Source organism: Bufo bufo, chromosome 6 (assembly GCF_905171765.1).
Source record: "Bufo bufo chromosome 6, aBufBuf1.1, whole genome shotgun sequence".
Lineage (NCBI taxonomy): Eukaryota > Metazoa > Chordata > Amphibia > Anura > Bufonidae > Bufo > Bufo bufo.
In genome coordinates, this window is record NC_053394.1 from 343,665,194 (window position 1) to 343,692,064 (window position 26,871).

Consider the following 26,871-nt stretch of genomic DNA (forward strand, 5'->3'; position numbering starts at 1 on the left):
AACGCGTCCTATCGTCTTGAGACACGTGACTCGCTGCGGAGGTGAGAGGTCAGGCGGCCATCTTGAGTTGGGCCACGGGGGGCCCCCGTTGGGTCGTCATGGCGTCATTTACCGAGCCGGCCCTGGAGAAGAAACTTTCTGAGCTGAGCAACTCGCAGCAGAGCGTGCAGACGTTGTCTTTGTGGCTGATCCATCATCGGAAGCACGCCGCCTCCATAGTCGGTGTGTGGCAGCGGGAGCTCAAGAAAGGTACCTTTCTGTCCGGGTCCGGTGGGCATTAGTGCTGGCATAGGAGGGGGGCAGCCATACCTGTGGGCGCTCACTGCCACTCGCAGGGCCTGCTGGGACTTGTGGTCCCGCCAGAGGTTGCAGATCAAGGCTGGCACGTTTCAGCCACATGTCACACTCTGTGGCCATTGAGAAGTAACCCAAGGTGGGGGGAGATTAGTTGAAGGCCTGTTGCAGAGGGTGATCTTAGCTGACACCACGAAGTGATGGTAAGGGAACCTATTCCGCCATGGTAGGTCTGTATGCAGGTAAGTGATGGTTGCTAGTTGTTCGCCAATGTGTATGCCACCCGTGGAAATCGCTGTAGGTGATAGAAGCTCCTGATCGGGGGCTGATTTGTATTAGGCGTCTTTCACACCTGCCATACGGATTGTGTCAGATCTGTTCAGGGTAAAACGGAAGGTTTCACGCGCAAGTTGAATCAGTTTTGTCTGCGATTGCGTTCAGTTTTTCTCCACGTAGATGCAATCAGCTTTTGATGCATTTTTCACAGAAGGAAAAACCCGAAGAACGAGTCCTTTTTCACACGTCCGCGGAGAAATCCTTGACGAGGTGGTCAGTGATTCATCGGGGAAGAATCCGTGTTTGGTCTGTGTGTCCTCTGTGTTTCAATGACGCTGCACTGCTGAAAATGAATTTTTTGCGGACCCACAGACTATAATCACGGACAAAATAGAGCACGGATGTGTAAATGCACACGTTAAAAATGATAGATGAGCGAATCGACTTCGGATGCTACATGCCAAGTCGATTCGCTAAAAACTTCTTCCTAACACTGTACTGAGATCCCGCTGCGTACAGTGTTAGAATGTATTGGCTCAGATGAGCCGAAGTTATTACTTCGCAAAGTCGCGTTAGACTTCATGTAATAACTTCGGGAATTACAATTGAAAAACCGCAGTACCGAACTTGGGTTTGCTTCCAAGGTACTACTCTGAACCGACCCAAGTTCGGGACCAAGGTATTTTCACTGTAGTTCCCGAAGTTATTACAGGAAGTCTAATGCGACTTCGCAAAGTAATAACTTGGGCTCATCGGAGCCAATACATTGTAAGACCCCTTGCACGCGACCGTATGCCCTCCGAGATATACGGTCTTTGAGCGGACCATATGTCCCGGAGCGGCATTGATCGGGAGCGCACAGCATCATAGATTACAATGATGCTGCGGACGTCGGGCCGCCCGCGAGGCTGTTGCACTGCACTGATATGATCTTATGAGTGCGGGACAATAGCCTCGCGCGCGGTCCGACATCCGCAGCATCATTGTAACCTATGATGCTGTGCGCTTCCGTGCGCCCGATCAATGCTGATCCGGGACGTATGGCCCGCTCACGGACCGTATATCTCGGAGGGCATACGGTCGTGTGCGAGAGGCCTAATACTATACGAAGCAGGATCTGATGCGTGAATAGCGCCTAGCTACATCGAGCCACCATCAGTGAGAAATGCTTTGTATCTGGATGCCTTCCGTTTTTCACACAAGCCTCGCATCACTACACAGATAACGTCCGGCTCGTGGGAAAGAGGCCTTAGCCTTCCACACCCTATTGAATCAGTATGGTGAAGCCCTGGGTAAGGCTTATTTTACACTGGCCGATATTCGGCCAGATCATCCTACGAACGCTTGTTAGCCATGATCTGGCCGTGTAATACTGCCACCGATTACCTGACTAACGAGCTTTTTCATCGGGCAATTGCAATTTTTAAACTCGCTTAGGGTACTTTCACACTTGCGGCAGAGGATTCCGGCAGGCAGTTCCGTCGCTGATCCGGCAATCCGGACGCAAACTGATGGCATTTGTCAGGCGGATCCGTCTCTCCGGTGTCATCCGGGCATTAATTATTTTTTTTTTGCATCTTTAAAGGTTTGCGCATCCGAAAAGCCAAATCCGTTTTGCCGGAATACTTACTAATACACTTCAATGTAAATTAATGCCAGGTCCGGCAAGTGTTCAGGATTTTTGGCCGGAGATAAAACGACAGCATGCTGCATTATTTTCTCCTGCCAAAAAACGTAAGAGGGACTGAACTGATGCATCCTGAACGGATCGCTCTCCATTCAGAATGCATTAGGATAAAACTGATCAGTTCTTTTCCGGTATTGAGCTCCTGTGATGGAACTCTATGCCGGAAAAGAAAAACGCTAGTGTGAAAGTACCCTTAAAAATCTTAGTTTCCCAGCGGCAGATCGTGCTGTCTAATCAAATATGTTCATGTGCATGAGCCCTAACGCTTTGTTGGGTGGCTCCTCGGGTAATCTAGATCCCTGACCTGGAGTGCGTCCGTCTTCTGGGACGAGGCACAGGAAGCGGGGGAGTGCGAGCGACAAGTTGACTTGTGGAGCCAAGTATGGGCTGTCTTAGAGCTGGATACCTTGATGTTAGTGTGAACAGAGTCTTAGGGTCCATTCACACGTCCGTAAGTGTTTTGCGGATCCGCAAAACACGGACACTGGCAATGTGCATTCCGCAATTTGCGGACCACACCTCGCCGGCACTGTAATAGAAAATGCCCAATCTTGTCCGCAACTTGTGAGGTGTCCTCTCCTTCAGTTTGAGGGCCCCGTTCTGGAGCCTGCGGCATCTAACAGTCCTAGCTATACGCCATCAGTATCTGAGATGAAGTGAGCAGTCAGGTGCGGTTCTCACGTTTCAATGTTTTGTCGTGTATACAGTCGGCGAGGGGTTTTGTCAGCTGTACAGAAGCGTGCTCGATATATAGCAAAGTGTCTTCAGTCTGACGCCAATCGTTATGATACGACCAGGCTGGAGGCGTTCCTCCGAGAGGACTCCAGAACATGGTGCTGCTCCTGCACATGGGCCAGGTAATATGGAGGCAGTCACAAAAGTTACCCATGTGACCGCTTTCCCTGGCTGTATCCCCATCTGCGCTGAACACGTTTCGCTGCTGTTCAGGGCCTGTACAGAAGGAGTTGCATCATGGGAAAGCTGGGGAAGGGATCACCAGACCACCTCCATTGTACACGGAGACCCCCGCTCTCCATTGTTTATATGCAGCATGAAGCCGTCCAGTGAAGAGCCGCAGTAAGGAGTAGGCACACCGTGCCAAGTAGCAAACAGCCGCACTGTTCCTTCCCGATAATTGCCTGCTCGTCAGTGGAGGGAAGAGCTGCATTTACCTGCCGCAATCATCTCGAGCCATGGCTGCTGCGGTCGCTCTTCCTCATACAGATCCATTGTTACTGGGCAGCATTCACACAGCACGATCTGCTGCCCAGAAGTGACGATTGAGGGCTCATGCACACGACCGTTGGATGTTTTGCAGTCCGTAAATTGCAGATCCGCAAAACATGGATACCGGGTGTGTGAATTCCGTATTTTGCGTAAAGGAACAGCCGGCCCCTAATAGAACAGTCCTACTCTTGTCCGTACTGCAGACAATGATGTGACACATTCTATTTCTTTTGTGGAATGGACATGCAGAAACGCACACACGGAGTCATATCCTTCCACATGTGGGCCGCCCTAAAAAATGGAACGGACACGGGAAAAAAAATACATTCATGTGCATGAGCCCTTGGGTGTCCACATCAGAGATCATTTTACCAGATAAACGGGCGTATCGCTTGCTCATCGGGTGATCTGCATGCCCTTTCCACGCTTGTTCCTGATAATTGGTCTGACTTTTGGGTGTAAATGGGCCTTTAAAAGTGATCTTCTGGTTCAAGTAAAAAAAAAAAAAAAAACACATTACCCGGGTTGTGAACGGAACACTTACATGGTATCCTCCTTTTTCGGCTGGAGATCTATCAGTTCTTAGGCTCCTCTTTTACCATCCAAGATGGCGGCACCACTTCTCAGACCACCTGGTAAACGCTGTGCATCCGTAGCCCAGTACACTCCCTGCTTGTTCAGTCCTGCTCATGGATTGGCCAGCACGCAAGCAGCGCTGACCAGTCCAAGGCCAGCAAGGAGTGTTTGCTTCAGGTAGTCTGAGAAGTGGTGAGGCCATCTTGGATGGCAGAGGAGCTCGGGAATTAGCGGATCTGTAATTAAAAAGATGAAAAGGAGTGGGCAGCAGGTAAGTGTTCTGTTCCTTCCCCAGTTAAAGGGGTTCTCTCATTGCGGCAATCGCCCACTTGCTAGCGGAGGAGACCTCTGCTAATAGATGCTGTGATCTCCTCCACAGTATGGGGAGGAGTGATCGTTATGCCATCACTCAACACCATGCTGTCCAGTTGTTTGCCGGCAGCAGATCGCGATTACGCAGCACCATCTGCTGCCGGCAGACAATGATTTATTTATTTTTTAAGCAGCTTAAAGATCTGGATTGCCCGATGAACGAACGTTTGCTTGTTTTATTGGGTAATCTGCGGCATTTTTATTTTTTTTCTGCATCCAGACGGCTTTCGTGTCTCGCTGAGGAGAGGCTTCTCTCTGGTCACTCTGCTATGAAGCCCAGATGGGTGGAGTGCTGCCGTGATGATTAACCTGGAGATTGCCGGCAGTTCTCTCCTCCTCTCTGATATCCATTATATCTTCTGTGTCCAAATCGGGACCAGTTCACCACAGGTGGACTCCAATCAAGGTGAAGAAACATCTCAAAGATGATCGAGAGAAATGTGAGGCCTCCAGAACCAAGGGGTTCATTTACTTTGCTCAAATACCCCTAAATTGGGCGTATTTCAGGCGCAGATGTTGCTGTCTACAACTCCTCCTCGCTCACGACAGGTGTAAAATTGTGGGGAGGGGACGGGTCGGTAAGACGGTCTCGTTTACCATTTTCTACCCTTGGTTTAGGCGTAGAAAATGGTCTAAATGCAAGACGGCAAGGAAGCTGGCTTATACCAGCAGTGGATGCGCCGAGGTTATGGAGAGGCTGGCGCTATGGGCCTTTTCTAAAGGGGGTTTTGCATTTTTTTTAAACTGATGATCTATCCTCTGGATAGATCATCATCAGCATCTGATCGGCAGGGGTCCGACACCCGGGACCCCTGCCGATCAGCTGTTTGAGAAGGCAGCGGCGCTGGCAGTAGCGCCCCAGCCTTCTCGCTGTTTCCCGCAGGCCCAGTGATGTCACGGTCTGTCTGTTCACTTGAATGGAGCTTAGCCGCACCCAGGCCATTAATACTAGTCGTGACGTCACTGGGCCAGCGGTAAACAGCGAGAAAGCCGGTGCGCTACTGCCAGCGCCGCTGCCTTCTCAAACAGCTGATCGGTGGGGGTCCCGGGTGTCGGACCCCCGCTGATCAGATGCTGATGATCTATCCAGAGGATAGATTATCAGTTTAGAAAAACTGCAGAACCCCATAAGGGCTCTTTCACACGAGCGGATGCCGTGCATAACATCTGCAGTGTGAATGACAGCCAAGCCCCGCACTGGACAGCAGAGACACGGAGCAGTGACATGACTGATAATGCTCCGTGCATCTCTGTGATCTTTTTACTACAAAAGGACAGTGAGATAAAGTTGTCACCGGGATTTTGTAGTAAAAAGATCCCAGAGAGGCACGGAGCATTATCAGTCATGTCAGTGCTCCGTGTCTCTGCTGTCCGGAACGGGGCTTGGCTCTCTTTCACGCAGCGGATTACCCGCACGGCATCTGCTCGTGTGAAACAGCCCTAAGACCATTGTCTAGTGTCAAAGCAAAGGGTCTGAATACTTATGTCCATGGGAAATTTGTTTTTTCCTTTAGAATGAATTTGGAAATATGTCTAAAATTCTGTTGTCACCATGGGGTACTGAGAGCAGATTGATGGTGAGGCCGTAACGTCACAAAATGAGAAAAAAGTGCCAGGTTCTGAAGATTTTCTGAATGCATTATATGTGGAGGGCTTGGCATGATCAAACCAATCCAATGGCCATGTGCGTTCTGCAATTTGCAGACCGCACATGGCCGCAACCATAATAGAAAATGCCTATTCTTGTCCGCGATTGCGGATAAGAATCGGACATGTTCTATCTTTTCTGCGGAGCCGCGGTACGGAATAGCAGATGTGTGCTGTCCGCATCTTTTGAGGGCCCATAGAAATGAATGGATCCGCAGACCTTCCACAAAATTGCGGAACGGATCCGTTCATATGGCCATGTGAATGAGCCCTAAGGGCGACTGACAGCACCCCTGCTGATCAGCGGTTTGAGGAGATGACAGCGCTCATATGAGTGCTGCATTCTCTTTAAACAGCTGAATGGCAGGGGTGCCGGCAGTCGGCCCCCCACCAATCTGATCTTGATGAACTATCCTGAGGAAAAGTCATCAATATTAGCGGACAACCCCTTTAAGGCCCTGTTGGAAATCCCAGGAAGCACCAAAAACTCGACACTAACGGCTGTGCTGCTGTAATTTGGTCATGTTGACTCGCGTAACGTGAGAGAAGGTTGAGGAAAAGCCCGTGGGACACTGGTGTCTACACAGCGCTGTCATTGTGGCAGAGTCTTGTCAGATCACAATCCCTAATTACACCGAGCGGCTTGTGTTTACATGCAGGGGACTTAATTAATTTCTCCCACTGAGGAGATAGGCACTCGTTAGATTCCCCTTAATAAACAGGCATAGACCTCAGCAGGCTATTCGGCCAGGTGTAGGCCCTAGGCTCTGCTCTCATCTTGGTTGGAGCTTTGGTTGTTGTATTTGACAGAATAGTACAGCATGTGGACATATTTATCCCCTCAAAATGATGGACACTTTGCAGGAACTTGATCGCTTTCATTATAAGTCGATATGGTATTTTTGGTATCTGTCATGCTTTGGATCAGGCGGAGAGCCAGTAGCTTCCATCACAAACAAAAGCCGCAACGTAGCTGTGGACATGACCTCAGAGGGGTAAATGGAGAATATGGTGCCTCCCAAGGCCTTCTACAGTGTACAACCAGTGTTGCCATACTGGGTCCATGTTGCCAGCAGAGAAAAAAAAAGACCACCTTAAAGTGAACCTGTCAGGAGGGTTTAGACCCCACAAACCACCACCACCTTATTGTTAACAGGATGACATTGATGCCTACGCAGAGAGAATTTTGAGAATGGCATGCTATATTCAAATGACCTGTAATGTAAAGAGTCATCATGGGGGTGGAGCCACTCTTGAAGAGTCCTGCTGGCTGGTCCTCCTCCTGGCCTCCACAGTCCTGGTTACATCTGCAATGGGCGCCTCCCCCCAGGGCCCTCTATATAACGCACGGGTCCCAGGTGTAGGAAATGCACTATGTGTGTCACGGTGCACCTACCTGAATACGGCTGGACCCCAGGCTTTGGCTCCGAAGCAATAAATAGGAGGAATAATTGAGGGATAAAAGAATAACTTGAGTCCAGACCTTGAGATGAAGTTCAATGGCAGCTTTACTTTGCATAAACGTTCTTCAAAACGGTTTACAGGCTTTGTCTTGGTTCCAGCAGGCTTTAGCATGAAAGAGAAGTCCTGGTTATTCCTAATCTCCTGCTCTCTCACCCATCTGCTGATGATTGGCAGTTCTCTCCTAGAGAGAAAGGGAGACAACTAGGTAGAAGACTGTCAGTCATCAGCAGGTGGGCAGGACTTTATGAATAACCAGGACTCTTCTCAGGTGGCCGGGACTCTTTTCCAGGCCCGGTCTGCAATGATTGTGATGTTGGTTCTCGGCAACCACTTGCTTTTAAATGACAGACCTCTGAAATCATCTCACCTGTCTCTACTTTATTCTGCGGTTAGTATGGGCAGCACAAAGTTGATGACAGGTTCCCTTTAAGATTTGGTCTCCATGGCCAGCAGAGCTTAAGGTGCTCTTGCTGGTGTGGGCATGTCCAGCAGAGACGTGGCCCTGCACACCTTTCCCCTAGCAGGGGGTAATCCAGACTGACTCGAATTGGTCCCCACCCTTCCTGCAGGAAGTAGCGCTGGCCCACTCCCCTACAGAGGGGGGTTAGGTAGAATGGAGCTTTCCATTCTAAGTACAGCTCTGCTGTGTTTTCTGCCACCTTCTGGTAAACCAGGCATATTACATGAACATAACAGTCGCAAACAGATTAGGAATGCACGGTGTATCGGACTTGGACAGAAATACATAAGATGACGTGAGGTTAGACCAATAAAGATAGTAGCAGGGTGTAGAAGTGGTAACACCACTCTGGGGTGTTACACATCATTATAAGCTGTCTCAATTTGGTGAAAGCTCAGATAATATGGGGGCCCATACACCCCGCTTTACCACCTTGTGATGATGTACCCAACCTGTGGGATGTGAATCAAGCCAGGAGGGGGATAGCCCGTGACTCTTGAAGGGAGTCTGTCTGCTCTGAAACCCCCCCCCTCCCCCCCCCGCAAAAAAAAAAAGTTAAATGCCTTAAAGGGGTTCTCCGGGAATTAAGAAGATTAAAATACTTAAGTATTACTTTATTATAAATATATTCCCAAATACCTTTCATTAGTTATAATGGTTAATTTTGTCTGGGGAGCAATCATTAGGAGAGAAAAAATGGCCGTCGTCCTATTATTACACACAAAGCCTGTCCTAATCACACAGAAGGATTAGCTGCCTCATCCTCCTCTCTGCTCTACTTTTCCAGGGATTATGATCCTAAATACAGCTGATAAGATCTTCAGCTGAATCTCTATAGGAATGGAGTTCATACAGTGCTCCAGACAAAAAAAAAATGACCAGGAGCCACCTAAAATAAAAAATTTAGGAGCCAAATTACATTTTTTAGTCGCCAAATTTAAAATGCATATAATTAAAAAAAAGGACTTTGAGAAGATGAGACGCAGGTCACAGTAGTGAGCCAGCACTACATATAGGAGAAAACAGCATCACATGCCTCTCGCATCCAGGGACATCTTCTGGGGGACATGGTGACAAAAAATTGCGAATTGCGTGGTTTAGAGGGTTTTTTTCTGTTACGGCCTTCACCGAGCGGAAATATTTTTTAATATTTTAATAGCTCACACTTTTGGGGATGTGGCGATATGTAATAGGTTTATTCTTTATTGTTTGTAAATTTTTTATGTAAAACTGGGAAGGGGGCCATTTTCAACTTTTAGTATTTTGGTGTTTTTTTAAACTTTTTATTTAATAACCATTTCTTCCCTTAGGGACTAGAACCTGGATCTTTTTACACCCTTGTGCTATTCACCCTGATAGAGCTCTATCAGGGTGAATAGGATCTCACATCTCCCTGCTGCCCTGGGCTCTGTGCACACAGCAGCATGGAGCTGAACATGGCAGCCAGGGCTTCAGTAGCGTCCTGGCTGACATGGTAACGATCTGAGCCCCAGCAGTGTAATCTGCCACTGCCACCACTGGAGGGGATGGGACCCTGTGGCCACCATATAACAATGGGGGGGGGGGACTTGTGGCAAGTGATAATGGGGGGGGGGGGGGGGGGTGAGGCTTTGGGAGGGCGCACTGCACCACCAATGAATGTAATTAAAGAGGACCTTTCATAGGTCCAAAGAATATGAACTTAGTAGCAGGCTGCATAGAGCGGCGCCCAGGGATCTAAGTGCACTTACTATTATTCCTGGGCGCCGCTCCGTTCGTCCGCTGTGGCCCCCAGTATTTTCAACATTTAGAGTAAGGAGGAGGAGACTCCGGTGTCTCTCCTTCTCCATGACAGCAGCTCTGTCCAATCACAGCACAGAGCTCAGAGCCAGGGAGAAAAAAAAACTCCCTCGCTCTGAGCTCTGATTGGACAGCGCTGCTGTCATGGAGAAGGAGAGACACCGGAGTCTCCTCCTCCTTGCTCTAAATGTTGAAAATACTGGGGGCCACAGCGGACGAACGGAGCGGCGCCCAGGAATAATAGTAAGTGCACTTAGATCCCTGGGCGCCGCTCTATGCAGCATGCTACTAAGTTCATATTCTTTGGACCCATTAAAGGTCCTCTTTAACTCCTTTTATACAATTGTCTGCAGCGGTATCACAGACCCGGCCTCAATAACAGGGCATGCGATCTGTGGCAATTAACCCCTCAGATGTGGCACCTGAGGGGTTAATTGCTGCGTATCGCATGCCCTGTTGTGGCCGGTGCCGGGTCTGTGATACCGCTGCCTATACTTATGTTTTACATTCATTGGTGGCGCAGTGGCGACAGCTCCTCCCCTCCCTGCTATCTCCCCATTGGTGGTAGTGGTGGCCGCGTTACAGTGGAGAGGGAGGGACTCCTTCCTTCTCCACTGTTCTACTGAAGAGAACGTAGGCTGCGCAGGAGCGCGGCGGTACAGTCGCAAATGGCGACAAGACTAAAAAGTCTTGTCGCCATCTGCAAATTTTAAGTCGCATTGGCGACCATTTTGGTCGCCATCTGGAGCCCTGCCATGAGGAGACATGAAGTACAGAGAGGACGGACAGGACAGACTGTGGCAATGGAGACTGCATACCAGTGCTGCTGCTCATTATCTACATCCCCACCTCCTCTCTGTACTTCATGTCTCCTCATGAGCTCCATTCCTACCGAGATTTATCTTAAGATCACATTAAACTGTATTCATAACCCTCCTGTGTAATTAGGACAGGTTTTGTGTGTACTAGTAGGATAGCAGCCGTTTTATTTTTCCTAATGATTGCTCCCCGGACAAAACGAGCCATTATAACTAATGAAAGGTACCGTATTTTGGTAATATATGTTTATAATGAAGTAATATTTCATTTTCTTAATTCCCGGAGAACCCCTTTAAGAGGACGCCCTTGCTTCCTCACATGGAGAGGACTCAAGAAGTCCTCCCAATGCATTTTATTAATGGTTTGTTAGAGCCACAGCATCAGAATACAAGCAAGTAGGAAGATAAAAATGACCTCTTCTGGCTTACTACCCCTTACAGTATACACCTCTTACCCAGTTTGGGGGGTGTTTTGTTGTTGACAGATTCCCTTTAAGAGGAGCTGCTCCACCCCAGTGACTCTTTACAGGTAATTTGAATATGGCACATGCTATTAAAATCCTGGATAACGGATTGGTGGCCGGATTGGTGACTTCAAAGCCCGGAATGAGGAGGCATTGAAAGGCCACCTGACAGCAGATTTGTCCCTATGACAATGGCTGACCTGTTACATGTGCACTTGGCAGCTGAAGGCAACTGTGTTGGTCCCATGTTTATATGTGTCCGCATTGCTGAGAAAAATGATGTTATCATTTATGCAAATGAGCCTCTAGGAGCAACGGGGGCGTTACCGTTATACCTAGAGGCTCAGCTCTCTCTGCAACTGCACGCCCTCTACGCCCTGTTATTGTCATCATTGGTTGGGTAGGAGGTGGTAAGTGATTTTGGTTTTGGAGTTCTCTTCAAAGAAGAACATCAGTTTATCTAATCGGTGGAAATCCTTCCACGCGGCTACCATCAGCAGCCGTTCTCAGTACCTAGACTTCGTCATCTATCTCGCTCTGTTCTAACCACCTCCGGACCGCCTAACGCAGGATCGCGTTTCCGGAGGTGGCAGCCCTGCGCAGAGTCACGCATATATGCGTCATCTCGTGAGACGCGAGATTTCCTGTGAACGCGCGCACACAGGCGCGCACGTTCACAGGATCGGAAGGTAAGCGAGTGGATCTCCAGCCTGCCAGCGGCGATTGTTCGCTGGCAGGCTGGAGATGTGATTTTTTTTTTAACCCCTAACAGGTATATTAGACGCTGTTTTGATAACAGCGTCTAATATACCTGCTACCTGGTCCTCTGGTGGTCCCTTTTGTTTGGATCGACCACCAGAGGACACGGGTAGCTCAGCAATATGTAGCACCAAGCACCACACTACACTACACCCCCCCCTGTCACTTATTAACCCCTTATTAGCCCCTGATCACCCCATATAGACTCCCTGATCACCCCTCTGTCATTGATCACCCCCCTGTCATTGATCACCCCCCTGTAAAGCTCCATTCAGACGTCCGTATGATTTTTACGGATCCACTGATACATGGATCGGATCCGCAAAACACATACGGACGTCTGAATGGAGCCTTACAGGGGGGTGATAAATGACGGGGGTGATCACCCCATATAGACTCCCTGATCACCCCCCTGTCATTGATCACCCCCCTGTAAGGCTCCATTCAGACATTTTTTTTGGCCCAAGTTAGCGGAAATTATTTTTTTTTTCTTACAAAGTCTCATATTCCACTAACTTGTGTCAAAAAATAAAATCTTACATGAACTCCAGACTTCTTCTCACGCTTTAGGGCCCCTAGAATGCCAGGGCAGTATAAATACCCCACATGTGACCCCATTTCGGAAAGAAGACACCCCAAGGTATTCGCTGAGGGGCATATTGAGTCCATGAAAGATTGAAATTTTTGTCCCAAGTTAGCGGAAAGGGAGACTTTGTGAGAAAAAAAAATTAAAAAATCAATTTCCGCTAACTTGTGCCCAAAAAAAAAAATTTCTATGAACTCACCATGCCCCTCATTGAATACCTTCAGGTGTCTTCTTTCCAAAATGGGGTCACATGTGGGGTATTTATACTGCCCTGGCATTTTAGGGGCCCTAAAGCGTGAGAAGAAGTCTGGGATCCAAATGTCAAAAAATGCCCTCATAAAAGGAATGTGGGCCCCTTTGCGCATCTAGGCTGCAAAAAAGTGTCACACATCTGGTATCTCCGTACTCAGTAGAAGTTGGGCAATGTGTTTTGGGGTGTCATTTTACATATACCCATGCTGGGTGAGATAAATATCTTGGTCAAATGCCAACTTTGTATAAAAAATGGGAAAAGTTGTCTTTTGCCGAGATATTTATCTCACCCAGCATGGGTATATGTAAAAAGACACCCCAAAACACATTGCCCAACTTCTCCTGAATACGGCGATACCACATGTGTGACACTTTTTTTGCAGCCTAGGTGGGCAAAGGGGCCCACATTCCAAAGAGCACCTTTCGGATTTCACAGGTCATTTACCTACTTACCACACATTAGGGCCCCTAGAATGCCAGGGCAGTATAACTACCCCACAAGTGACCCCATTTTGGAAAGAAGACACCCCAAGGTATTCTGTGAGGGGCATGGCGAGTTCCTAGAATTTTTTATTTTTTGTCACAAGTTAGCGGAAAATGATGATATATATTTTTTTTCTTACAAAGTCTCATATTCCACTAACTTGTGACAAAAAATAAAAACTTCCATGAACTCACTATGCCCATCACAAAATACCTGGGGGTGTCTTCTTTCAGATTTCACCGGCCATTTTTTACAGATTTTGATTTCAAACTACTTACCACACATTAGGGCCCCTAGAATGCCAGGGCAGTATAACTACCACTATAGTATAACTATAAGTGACCCCATTTTGGAAAGAAGACACCCCAAGGTATTCGCTGATGGGCATAGTGAGTTCATAGAAGTTTTTATTTTTTGTCACAAGTTAGTGGAATATGAGACTGTAAGAAAAAAAATCATCATTTTCCGCTAACTTGTGACAAAAAATAAAAAGTTCTATGAACTCACTATGCCCATCAGCGGATACCTTAGGGTGTCTACTTTCCGAAATGGGGTCATTTGTGGGCTGTTTGTACTGTCTGGCCATTGTAGAACCTCAGGAAACATGACAGGTGCTCAGAAAGTCAGAGCTGCTTCAAAAAGCGGAAATTCACATTTTTGTACCATAGTTTGTAAACGCTATAACTTTTACCCAAACCATTTTTTTTTTTTATCAAAGACATGTAGAACAATAAATTTAGAGAAAAATTTATATATGGATGTCATTTTTTGCAAAATTTTACAACTGAAAGTGAAAAATGTCATTTTTTTGCAAAAAAAATCGTTAAATTTCGATTAATAACAAAAAAAGTAAAAATGTCAGCAGCAATGAAATACCACCAAATGAAAGCTCTATTAGTGAGAAGAAAAGGAGGTAAAATTCATTTGGGTGGTAAGTTGCATGACCGAGCAATAAACGGTCAAAGTAGGGTAGGTCAGAAGTGTAAAAAGTGGCCTGGTCATTAAGGGTGTTTAAGCTAGGGGGGCTGAAGTGGTTAATATAACAATAAAAAAGTCTGTTTTAGAAAGTCATAGCCAGGTCCAAGGAAACACCTGGTTATGTGAGCTCCATTACCATTTCTATAAGAGCTTCCTGTAGACGAGACAGCCGTTCTCCAGGCCTCAGCACAACAGATGTTGGAGCCAGAGTCAAGTTGTGGTTCTGGCCAAAGTCTCATCAATGTGAATCCCCGTGGATGAGATACGTGCTCACTATAAACCCACTGAAGAATAACTTGCAGGTGTGTGTGGTTTTTGTGCCAGAATCATTGGCCTGTTAAGCTGTGCCGTTATATAACTGCGGATCTGAAGAAGGCATTTCTTAGCCTTACATAATGTCTAACATTCACTTCTTTTATATATATATCTCATAGCATGATCCTTATGGGTAAATAAAGTTATTTTCTATTTTTATCCGCTGGAGTGCTGCCCGTTTTTACATTTTTGTATTCATCTGGATTGGCTTATATCCACATTGGGCTGGTGCACCCTTCATCCGTTTGCATTCAGGACGGTGCTGCCATTTTTTATATATATATACACACATACAGTCAGGTCCATAAATATTGGGACATCAACGCATTTTTGGCTCTATACACCACCACAATGGATTTGAAATGAAACTAACAAGATGTGCTTTACCTGCAGACTGTCAGCTTTAATTTGAGGGTATTTACATCCAAATCAGGTGAACGGTGTAGGAATTACAACAGTTTGCATATGTGCCTCCCACTTGTTAAGGGACCAAAAGTAATAGGACATAATAATAATAATCATAAATCAAACTTTCACTTTTTAATACTTGGTTGCAAATCGTTTGCAGTCAATTACAGCCTGAAGTCTGGAACGCATAGACATCACCAGACGCTGGGTCTCATCCCTGGTGATGCTCTGCCAGGCCTCTACTGCAACTGTCTTCAGTTCCTGCTTGTTCTTGGGGCATTTTCCCTTCAGTTTTGTCTTCAGCAAGTGAAATGCATGCTCATCCGGATTCAGGTCAGGTGATTGACTTGGCCATTGCATAACATTCCACTTCTTTCCCTTAAAAAACTCTTTAGTTGCTTTTGCAGTATGCTTTGGGTCATTGTCCATCTGCACTGTGAAGCGCCGTCCAATGAGTTCTGAAGCATTTGGCTGAATATGAGCAGATAATATTGCCCGAAACACTTCAGAATTCATCCTGCTGCTTTTGTCAGCAGTCACATCATCAATAAATACAAGAGAACCAGTTCCATTGGCAGCCATACATGCCCACTCCATGACACTACCACCACCATGCTTCACTGATGAAGTGGTATGCTTAGGATCATGAGCAGTTCCTTTCCTTCTCCATACTCTTCTCTTCCCATCACTCTGGTACAAGTTGATCTTGGTCTCATCTGTCCATAGGATGTTGTTCCAGAACTGTGAAGGCTTTTTTAGATGTCGTTCGGCAAACTCTAATCTGGCCTTCCTGTTTTTGAGGCTCATCAATGGTTTACATCTTGTGGTGAACCCTCTGGATTCACTAGGGATCGACCGATATAGATTTTTTAGGGCCGATACCGATAATTTGTGAACTTTCAGGCCGATAGGCGATAATTTTTCCCCTCACCCATGACGGCACCCAGTGCGACTCAGGACCTCCCATCAGGACAGGAAACCTGAGAAGATAAAAAGGACACACCTCCACCCAACACCAGTTCAGGTTTCCTGTCCTCCGGATGGGAGTTCCTGAGAAGCAGCAGTATTCTGCATGACATACCTCAAAGAAGAAGCCAGCGCTGGGGGGGGGTCTGTGGCATTGCCGTGGGAAGACCTATCCCTGGGGAGCGGTAGTTCTGTGGCCGTGCCGGAAGCCGCTCCCCACAAGTCTGCCTGCGCCCGCACTCGCTGCCGGTCCTGCGGGGAGCCGCTGTGGCCGTGTTCAGGCGGCTCCCCACGCCGGCGTGCCCAGTTTGAAGATGGCGCCCGCGCGTCCAAGCGCTTATGCGCATGCGCCGGGGGGGGCGGGGCTTCTCTCCCGACGCGCAGGACCCGGAAGTGAGGGCCGAGGCGCGTCTTTTCAAATCTATAAATGCGGCAGCAGGGGCAGGCAGCCAGCGGAGGCACAGAGTGTTTGTGCTGAAGTAGGATCCAGCTTGCAGCATGTCGGAGCCTACAGATGGACGCGCTGAACCCCTGGACCCCTTGAGGCCTGCAAGTCCGGTACTGGTCCTAAGGACGGGGAAGGAAAAATTCACTTGGTGAGACCGTTCCTTTTTTTTTTACTAATAAGGTGTTTCTATCTTATATCCCAAAGCCTCCTAAAAAGGCATCCTTCAAGGCATTCAGTAAAGGCCGTGCCAGATCCCCGGATAAAGCCACAGAATGTGATAGCATAGAAATGGACTCGTCCGATAGTGAAGCCAGAGAATCCGGGCAGTTAGATTCCAGTAATTCGGATTCCTCGGACGAGGAATATTCAGGGAAGTCCTTCTTTTCCCCTGAGGATACGCAGCCGTTACTAAAAGCGGTCCGAGCAACTATGCAGTTGGAAGACATTAAGCAGACCAGATCGGTTGCGGATCAGGCCTTCCAGGCATTAGGCCCTAAAAAGCATAGGGTTTTTTCTATGCATGAAAGCATGCAGGCGATTATTAAAAAAGAGTGGAAGAATCCTGACAGAAAGTTCTTCATACCTTCCTCTGTAAAAAGAAAATACCCTTATGAAGAAAAAGTGTCCTCAAGCTGGGATAGGGCCCCTACGGTGGATGCACCAGTCGCCAAGATTGCAAAAAAGTCTGCCCTCCCATTTGATGATTTAGGTTGTCTTTCCGACCCGTTAGATAAAAAAGCGGATATATATCTTAAACGGGCTTGGGAGACGTCGGCCGCCTGTCTCAGACCGGCAGTCGCAGCCACTTGGGTTTCCCGGTCTCTGAGACTATGGATTGACCAGCTAGAGTCACATCTTAAAGAAAAAAGTCCTAGAGAAGAGCTCCTAGCTTCCCTCCCCACCTTCTCAAAAGCAGCTGATTTTTTAACGGATGCCTCCACTGATGTGATGCGCTTTTCCGCCAGAGCCTCTGCTATGACAAATGCGGCTAGAAGAGCTATTTGGCTTAGATCCTGGAAGGGTGACCAGGGATCTAAAGCCAGACTCTGTGCCCTTCCGTGTGAGGGAGACAGATTATTTGGGTCATCTTTAGATGACATCCTGGAGAAGGCCTCTGACAAAAAAAGGGGGTTTCCTGTCCCTCAGAAGCCCCCCTTTTTTTGTAGGCCCCAGCAGAGCTTTAGAAGGCAGAGGGGCAAGCCCTACGATAGGAAAGAGAGGGATCGGTTCCAGAGGAAGTCTAGCGGCTTCCTTTTCAAATCCCAAGATAATAAAAAAGATAAGCAACAATGACGCCAGTCTCCAGGTTGGGGGGAGACTCTCTTCCTTTCTCCCAGCTTGGTCAAAGGTCACCCAAAACAAATGGGTTTTGGGAGGGATAGCAGAGGGAGTCAGATTGGAGTTTCTCTCCTACCCCCAAAATTTCTTCACCCGCACTCCAACTCCGAAAGATCCCTTAAAATCCACAGTTTTAGAGGCAGAGGTTCAGTTGTTATTGGACAAAGGAGTCGTTTGTCAAGTTCCCAAAGAAGAGGAGGGCAGGGGGTATTACTCCCCACTCTTTCTAGTAAAGAAACCCAATGGGTCCTTTCGAATGATTCTAAATCTAAAACGACTAAACAAGTTCCTGAAATACAAAAGATTCCGGATGGAGACGATAAAGACAACTATAGACCTGCTATACAAAGATTGCTGGATGGCAAGTATAGACTTAGAGGATGCTTATTACCACATCCCTATTCATCCCTCCTCCCAAAAGTATTTGAGAACAGCAGTCCAAGTGAAGGGCCAGCTTCTGCACCTGCAATACAGGGCCCTCCCGTTTGGGGTCTCACAAGCCCCGAGAATTTTTACAAAAGTTGTGGCGGAGATGGTGGCATTCCTCCGATTGTCCAGGATAGTGTTAGTACCCTATCTGGACGATTTTTTGTTCATAGCCCAGACGAAAGTACAGTTACAGACGGATCTTGTCCTGGTGTGTTCTCTATTGAAAGATCTGGGATGGAAGGTCAATCGAGAAAAGTCTTGCCTAACCCCCTCTCAAAATTGCATATTTTTAGGGATGCAGCTAAATTCCACGGCTCAGAAAACATTCCTTCCTCAGAAGAAGATAGTTTCAACAAAGGAACATGTTTGGATCCTTTTCCGCTCCTTCCGATGTTCCATCAGGAAGGCGATGGCAGTATTGGGGCACCTGACGGCTACGATTCCCGCAGTGCCGTTTGCTCAGATTCACACAAGATCGTTACAGTGGGATATCTTAAAAAAATGGAATGGTCTTCCATAAACGCTAGAGGAAAAATTTCATCTCTCCTCCAGAGCAAGGTATTCCCTCCTATGGTGGACATCCGAAAAGAATCTTTCGACAGGGATGCCCTGGTCCTTCATAGAACCCATACGGATAACAACAGACGCCAGTCCGTGGGGTTGGGGGGCTCATTCAGATGGAAAATATTGGCAGGGAAGATGGGATTTAAGAACCCGAGCCTGCACATCAAATTACAAGGAACTCAAGGCAGTAGAAAGAGTTCTAAGGGTGGCAGTTCCAGATGTCTTAAACAAAAAACTGGTCTTTTACTCGGACAATTCAACGACAGTGGCCTATATAAATCACCAGGGCGGAACAAAGATACCATCCCTAATCTTCCTCTGCCAGGAAATTTTCAAAATAGCAGAAGACAGGAACCTGCTCCTATCTGCAATACATCTAAAGGGAAAAGAGAACACGGTGGCCGACTTTTTAAGCCGAGTGGAACTCAGCCAGGCAGAGTGGAGTCTGAACGGAGAAGTCTTTTCCCAGATTGTCTTAAGGTTTGGGACCCCAACTATAGACCTCTTTGCTACCCGGAAGAACAGGAAGACAGAGAGGTTTTTCTCCTTAAATCACACAGAGAACCCCACGGCCGGGGACAGTCTGGCCCAGGACTGGAGCCGAGAACGCGGCTATGCCTTCCCACCTATTTCCCTAATTCCACAGGTACTGAAGAAAGTACGGAGGGAGGGAGCCTCTATAATCCTGGTAGCCCCGAAATGGCCCAAAAGGATCTGGTACTCCACCCTGTTAAATCTAGCCAGAAGCCTTCCCTGGATGATCCCTCCAAGGGAGGACCTCCTTTTCCAGGGGCCTGTATGCCATCCCAATCTGGAGATTCTTCAATTGGCAGTGTGGAGTTTGACAGGGGCATCTGGTTGAGGAGAGGGCTTTCTAACAAAGTTGTTTCCACCCTTTTAGGCAGTAGGAAAGCTACAACAGCCAGGAAATATAATAGAGTTTGGAATATCTTTGCTTCCTTTCTAGGGTCTAGCCCTGATCCATTTAAACCTCCAGAAATACCTAAAGTTTTAGACTTCTTGCAGGCATGTTTAGACAAGGGACTCAAAGCCTCCACCCTAAAAGTACAGGTATCGGCCTTGAGCTATTTTTTCGACTATCAGTTAGCAATGCATCCTTGGGTCAAACGTTTTCTTTCTGCCGCGGCCAGAATCCATCCTTCTGTAAGGCCTCTTTCCCCCCCATGGGATCTAAAAAGGGTCTTGACAGCCCTAACCGATAAGCCATTTGAGCCCTTGTTAGAGATCCCAATTGACATCCTGTCCATTAAAATGGCTTTTCTACTGGCAATCACCTCTGCTAGGAGGGTCTCGGAGATCCAGGCCTTCTCTGCACATCCACCGTATACTGTCATCCAGGACAATCAAGTAGTAATTAGGCCCCTGCCTTCCTTCCTTCCCAAAGTTGTCTCGGATTTTCACAGGAGCCAGGACATTGTGTTGCCTTCCTTTTTTCCTAACCCCTCCAATAGCAGGGAAAAAAGTTTTCATTGCTTGGACGTTAAAAGATGCTTGTTAGTTTACCTTAATGTTACGTCTTCATGGAGGAAAGACGAGAACCTTCTTGTCCAGTTTTTAGGTGGGAATAGGGGTAAAAAAGCATCCTGCGGGGTTATTGCCAGATGGGTGAAGAAGGCCATAACAAAGGCTTACATCTCCTTGGGTCTTTCCCCTCCTTCTGGGTTCGGGGCCCATTCTACTCGGGCAGTGTCTACTTCATGGGCTGAAAGAGCTGACGTGTCCTTAGCTCAGATTTGTAGGACAGCTACATGGAGTTCCCCACATACCTTTCTCAAACATTATAGGTTACAGCTCCATTCTGACGCCTCATTTGGGGAGAAGGTCCTTCAGGCTGTGGCTACTGCCACCAATGATTAATACTGGGGGGGGGGGGGGGGGCGCACTGCGCCACCAATGATTATTACTAGGGGGCTGGGGGGGGGGGGGCGCACTGCGCCACCAATGAAAATAAATCTCTCATTAATTCATTTACATGAGGCGGGAGCTGGCTGCAGAATCACATAGCCGGCTCCTGACCTCTATGAGCGATAGCTGCGATCCGCGGCACCTAAGGGGTTAACTACCGCACATCGCAGCTATTGCTCATAGAGGTCGGGAGCCGGCTATGTGATTCTGCAGCTCCCGCCTCCTGTATATGAATTAATGAGAGATTTATCTTCATTGGTGGAGCGGTGGCCACAGCCCCTCCCCTTCTTTTGCCCTCTCTCCTCTAATTGGTGGCAGCAGCACAGGGGGAGGGAGACGCTGCTTCCTTCTCCCCTGTGCTGCTGAGGGAACACAGAGCGCTGAGAGCAGCGCGTTCTGTGTTCCCAATACGTTATCGGTATCGGCAAAATAGATGCCGATACCGATAACATTCTAAATCCTGAATATCGGCCGATAATATTGGTAAAACCGATAATCGGTCGATCCCTAGTATTCACTCTGGTGAAGTCTTCTCTTGATTGTTGACTTTGACACACATACACCTACCTCCTGGAGAGTGTTCTTGATCTGGCCAACTGTTGTGAAGGGTGTTTTCTTCACCAGGGAAAGAATTCTTCGGTCATCCACCACAGTTGTTTTCCGTGGTCTTCCGGGTCTTTTGGTGTTGCTTTGCTCACCGGTGCGTTCCTTCTTTATAAGAATGTTCCAAACAGTTGTTTTGGCCACGCCTAATGTTTTTGCTATCTCTCTGATGGGTTTGTTGTGTTTTTTTCAGCCTAATGATGGCTTGCTTCACTGATAGTGACAGCTCTTTGGATCTCATCTTGAGAGTTGAAAGCAACAGATTCCAAATACAAATAGCAGACTTGAAATGAACTCTGGACCTTTTATCTGCTCATTGTAATTGGGATAATGAGGGAATAACACACACCTGGCCATGGAACAGCTGAGAAGCCAATTGTCCCATTACTTTTGGTCCCTTAACAAGTGGCAGGCACATATGCAAACTGTTGTAATTCCTACACTGTTCACCTGATTTGGATGTAAATACCCTCAAATTAAGGCTACATGCACACGACAGTTGTTTTTCTCTTCATCCGTTCCGTTTTTTTAATTTTTTTATGCTGATCAGATGGTTACCCATGCATTTCTATGGAGCCGTTAAAATTGCAATGTAGTCAACCATTTCTTTTCCGCGTCCGCTGTCCGTGTTTCCCGTCCACAAAAAAAGTATTTCTTGTCCGCAATAAACGTTTTTCAATGGGTCCGCAAAAAATGCGGATGACCAACGGAAGCCATCCGTATGTGATCCGCATTCGTTTTTGTTTTTTTTGCGGATGGTTGCTATGAAATCTGTATATACCAGTATCCTGGGTGGGGATATTTAAAATTTCATGAATTACAGCCTTCCGTTTTTTTTTTTTTTGCGGACCACAACAAAAAGTGAAGACGCACAAAAACACAACCTACAAAATTTGCGGACAAACGGAACGAATGTGGATGTAAAAAAAAAAAAACAGGAACACGGATCCGCTATTTACAGACCGTGTAGCCTAAAGCTGACAGTCTGCAGTTAAAGCATTTCAAATCCATTGTGGTGGTGTATAGAGCCAAAAATGTTAGAATTGTGTCGATGTCCCAATATTTATGGACCTGACTGTATGTTTCGCGATCACTCATAAACGCAACCATCGATTTCAACAAAACTTGGTATACACATCCCTTGCTACCTGGAAAGAAATCTTGTGGGGGTCACAGCTCTCTAGGACGTACCATTCCTGAGATATTCCCAAAAATGACCTGCATTAGCCAATACAAGCCTGCAAGTCTTTCTCTTCATATCCCAACTGCCATACACACGGTCACATGTCCCTTATCAGCCAATAGAAGCTCGCAGGCCCTTAGTCTCCACATACACACAGTTTTACTCCAGGTTTCCATAACAACCCAGCCATTTTTCTTCACTGCTGTAGGTCAGCTTTAGGCTAGGGCTACACGACGAAATGTGTCGCCCTATTTTTATAATGATAGTCTATGGTGTCGCACTGCGACATGTGCCATGCTGCGACAGTTGCAGAAAAATCCATGTTGGATGGATTTTTTGCGACTGTCGTATTGCAGTCGCAGCATATCACAGTGCAACATGTTGAGACAAAATGGCGTGCGACACATGTCGTCGTGTAGCCCTAGCATTAAAGGGGCAGGGCGCTATGGAGGTCACTGTTAAAGGGGCGGACACTGTGGATGTCACTATTAAGGGGGCAGGGGCCACTATTAAAGGGGCAACTGCTGTGGTGGTCACTGCTAAGGCACCAGTGTACTGTGAGGTCACTGCTAAGGCGGCAGTGTACTGTGAGGTCACTGCTAAGGGGGCAGTGTACTGTGAGGTCACTGCTAAGGGGGCAGGGTACTGTGAGGTCACTGCTAAGGGGGCAGTGTACTGTGAGGTCACTGCTAAGGCGGCAGTGTACTGTGAGGTCACTGCTAAGGCGGCAGTGTACTGTGAGGTCACTGCTAAGGCGGCAGTGTACTGTGAGGTCACTGCTAAGGCGGCAGGGTACTGTGAGGTCACTGCTAAGGCGGCAGGCTACTGTGAGGTCACTGCTAAGGCGGCAGGCTACTGTGAGGTCACTGCTAAGGCGGCAGGCTACTGTGAGGTCACTGCTAAGGCGGCAGGCTACTGTGAGGTCACTGCTAAGGCGGCAGGCTACTGTGAGGTCACTGCTAAGGCGGCAGGCTACTGTGAGGTCACTGCTAAGGCGGCAGGCTACTGTGAGGTCACTGCTAAGGCGGCAGGCTACTGTGAGGTCACTGCTAAGGCGGCAGGCTACTGTGAGGTCACTGCTAAGGCGGCAGGCTACTGTGAGGTCACTGCTAAGGCGGCAGGCTACTGTGAGGTCACTGCTAAGGCGGCAGGCTACTGTGAGGTCACTGCTAAGGCGGCAGGCTACTGTGAGGTCACTGCTAAGGCGGCAGGCTACTGTGAGGTCACTGCTAAGGCGGCAGGCTACTGTGAGGTCACTGCTAAGGCGGCAGGCTACTGTGAGGTCACTGCTAAGGCGGCAGGCTACTGTGAGGTCACTGCTAAGGCGGCAGGCTACTGTGAGGTCACTGCTAAGGCGGCAGGCTACTGTGAGGTCACTGCTAAGGCGGCAGGCTACTGTGAGGTCACTGCTAAGGCGGCAGGCTACTGTGAGGTCACTGCTAAGGCGGCAGGCTACTGTGAGGTCACTGTTAAAGGGCAGGCTGCTGTGGAGGTCCCATTTTAAAATGGCTGGACACTGTGTGGGGGTGGGGGACTGGAATTCACTGTTAAAGGAGCGGGGTATTATAGAGGTCACTGTTATGGAGGATACTGTCGATATATTTTAACGACACACACAAACATTAAATGAAATGGATGAAATATACCCGAGCGAAGCCGGGTCCTTCTGGTAGTTGTAGATAACTGGTCAGTGCTTCCTCAACAAATGAGGGTTCGGCTGGGTTCTCATCTGCGTTGCTGTTCCGGCAGAGGAGCGGACTACCTGAATTACCGCTGAATCCCCGTTCACTGTAGTGGGATCACTCAGGTTTCCATCATGAATGCCAGCGTTCTGAGAGAAAAATGCTGCTGTAGACGGCAGTATTTTTCTCTCAGAAAGATGCCTTTCCTGCCGAACAACCGACGGATCACATTATAGTGAATGGGCATCGGGTGTCTGGCCATACTGGATACGGCTATTCCGGTAGTCTGCTCCTCTGCTTGGACAGACTGCTGGAATATCGTAACGTGAAGGAAGTCTTAGTTGATCTACACTAGAGATTAGTGTGTAAGGTTTAAAGGCTATGGACACCTTTTGGGGCCATTTTTTGGTCATTGCATTTCTACTTATTTTGGACTAGAAATCATTATATATTGGTCTTTATTAAACCTTTTCAACAGATTTTCCTCTGCAGCTTCCAGTTTCACTGCATCTGTGGACTGTTCCTTCTCATCACTGAATCCCTCAGAGTTGCTCTGACGGCTCAATCTGTGGCCCTCAGCTTTACTTTCTTAGCATCTTATAAACACTCATTTAAAATTCGTATGAAACTGCTGAATCTAGGGCTTTAAATGAGTGACAACAAGGTGAGCTCTGTGACGGTTTCACTGAGAAGGAACAGTCTGCAGAAGCAGTGAAACTGAAAGCTACAGAGGAAAAACGGTTGGAATTTTTTAATACAGACAAAAAAAGATTTTTAGCCCAAGATAAGTAGAAAGAGGTTATTAAAGGGTTTCTATCACTTCGTTTCACCTATTTAGCTTTCAGACACTAGCGATCCGCTAGTGTCTGCTTTATCTAACCATCCTAATATAAGAGCTTATTGTCCTGCCGTTTAGCTAAAAAAATAACTTATATAGATATGCAAATGAGCCTCTAGGTGCTATGGGGGCGTGATTGGCACCTAGAGGCTCCGTCTACCTTAACAAACTGCCGCCGCCCAGCGCGTCCCTCCAGCCCGCCCATCTCCTCCGGAATGCGATGCTCCTCGTATTCGGCGCATGCGCAGTGAATGTCTGACCGCTTCCCTGCTCAGACATCTCCACTGCGCCTGTTCCTCGGAGCACTATGACGTCATCGGCGCAGGCGCAGTGGAGATGTCTGAGCAGGGAAGCGATCAGACATTCACTGCGCATGCGCCGAATACGAGGAGCATCGCATTCCGGAGGAGATGGGCGGGCTGGAGGGACGCGCTGGGCGGCGGCAGTTTGTTAAGGTAGACGGAGCCTCTAGGTGCTAATCACGCCCCCATAGCACCTAGAGGCTAATTTGCATATCTATATAAGTTATTTTTTTAGCTAAACGGCAGGACAATAAGCTCTTATATTAGGATGGTTAGATAAAGCAGACACTAGCGGATCGCTAGTGTCTGAAAGCTAAATAGGTGAAACGAAGTGGTAGAAACCCTTTAAAAACAAATGCCCCCAAAGGTGTTCATTGCCCTTAATAGTGGGGCTAATTGATAGCGCCACTAAAAATATCTTTCCCTCACCGGTGGCAATGAGGAACAGTAGCATCTTATTAATTCGCTGCTACACCATACCATACGACTCTGGTGCTCGTTCATTATAGATTTTTCTTGGTTGGTTCTTGACATTATGGAAAAGTTACGGCGCAAGTCTTGGAATGTATAAATGACTTGGCCGGGGACACTGGACTCTTATTGTTCTGCCAAGACGTTGTAAATGTAAGAAGTGCAGTAAAATGAACGGTGGATGATGTTCTGAACGTTCTGTCCTCACTGAAATGTTATTGAACTTAAAAACTATATTTTTGCATCTGATGGGGGCTCAGTGTGAGGGGTGCCCTTAAGGTACAGTCCTGATTGACACTTGATGTTCCTGCCAGCGGAAGCACAGATCATTTTTTTATTTTTGTATTTTTTAATATGTAACAAAAATATCCAATAAGGCCGCTTGCACACGAGCGATACGGATTAGGTCCGGATGCGTCCAGGGTGCGTTCAGTTAAAAATGCGCGATTTCGCAGGCAAGGTCATTCAGTTTTGCCTGCGATTGCGTTAAGTTTTTATTGCGCTGGTGCAATGCGCATTGATGCGTTTTTCACGTGCATGATAAAAAAACCAAAGGTTTACAAACAACATCTCTTAGCAACCATCGGTGAAAAATACATCGCATCCGCACTTGCTTGCGGATGCGATTTTTCACGCAGCCCCATTCACCTTTATGGGGCCAGCGTTGCGTGAAAAACACTGAATATAGAACATGCTGCGATTTTTACACAAAGCACAAGTGATGCGTGAAAAACAACGCTCATGTACACACCCCTATTGAAATAAATGGATCTGGATTTAGTGCGGGTGCAATGCGTTCGCATCGTACCCGCGCGGAATACTCACTCATGTGAAAGTGGGCTAAGTCTGTGATGTATTCACTGCCCATAGGATGGATTAGGTCTTGCTAATGGCAGGAATTGGCAGTTAGGTGGGCATAAATCGCGATAATACTATGTTATGGCTCCGTTTAGACACCTATTCAAGTGCCTCTGCAGTTCCTTTGTACGCACACAGGATACATTTGTTATTATTTGGAGTGGAAAATTGGTATCATATGTTGTGTGTGTGTGTGTGTATATAGAAAAGATCCCAATTGTGGTCCACCTCATATCTCAAGATCGGAGACGCACCATAATGAAAGAGCACTCTGCTCATGTGCGGGCACCCCTCCGTTCACCTCTATGGGACTTCTAACAATAGCCGCGCCAGCTAATGACGAGCCAGCAATGAATGGAGAAAGATGAACATGTGTAACTTGCTCTCCATTCATGGCATAGCCTTTTACTTGAGATA

At 47.5% G+C, this 26,871-nt stretch overlaps 1 protein-coding gene across 2 annotated transcripts in view; it reads left to right on the forward strand.

Annotated features, from left to right (window-relative positions):
* Positions 1–23: 23 nt before the first annotated feature.
* Positions 24–26,871, forward strand: part of RPRD1B (regulation of nuclear pre-mRNA domain containing 1B) — a 71,444-nt gene continuing 44,596 nt past the window's right edge. Inside the window, exon 1 of one of the 2 annotated variants that reach the window (XM_040435831.1) lies at positions 24–249. In XM_040435831.1, coding sequence (XP_040291765.1) covers positions 99–249 — 151 coding nt within the window. In that variant the 5' untranslated portion in view covers positions 24–98. The remainder of the gene's footprint in view (positions 250–26,871) is intronic. The other variant, XM_040435830.1, reaches the window with a different exon arrangement.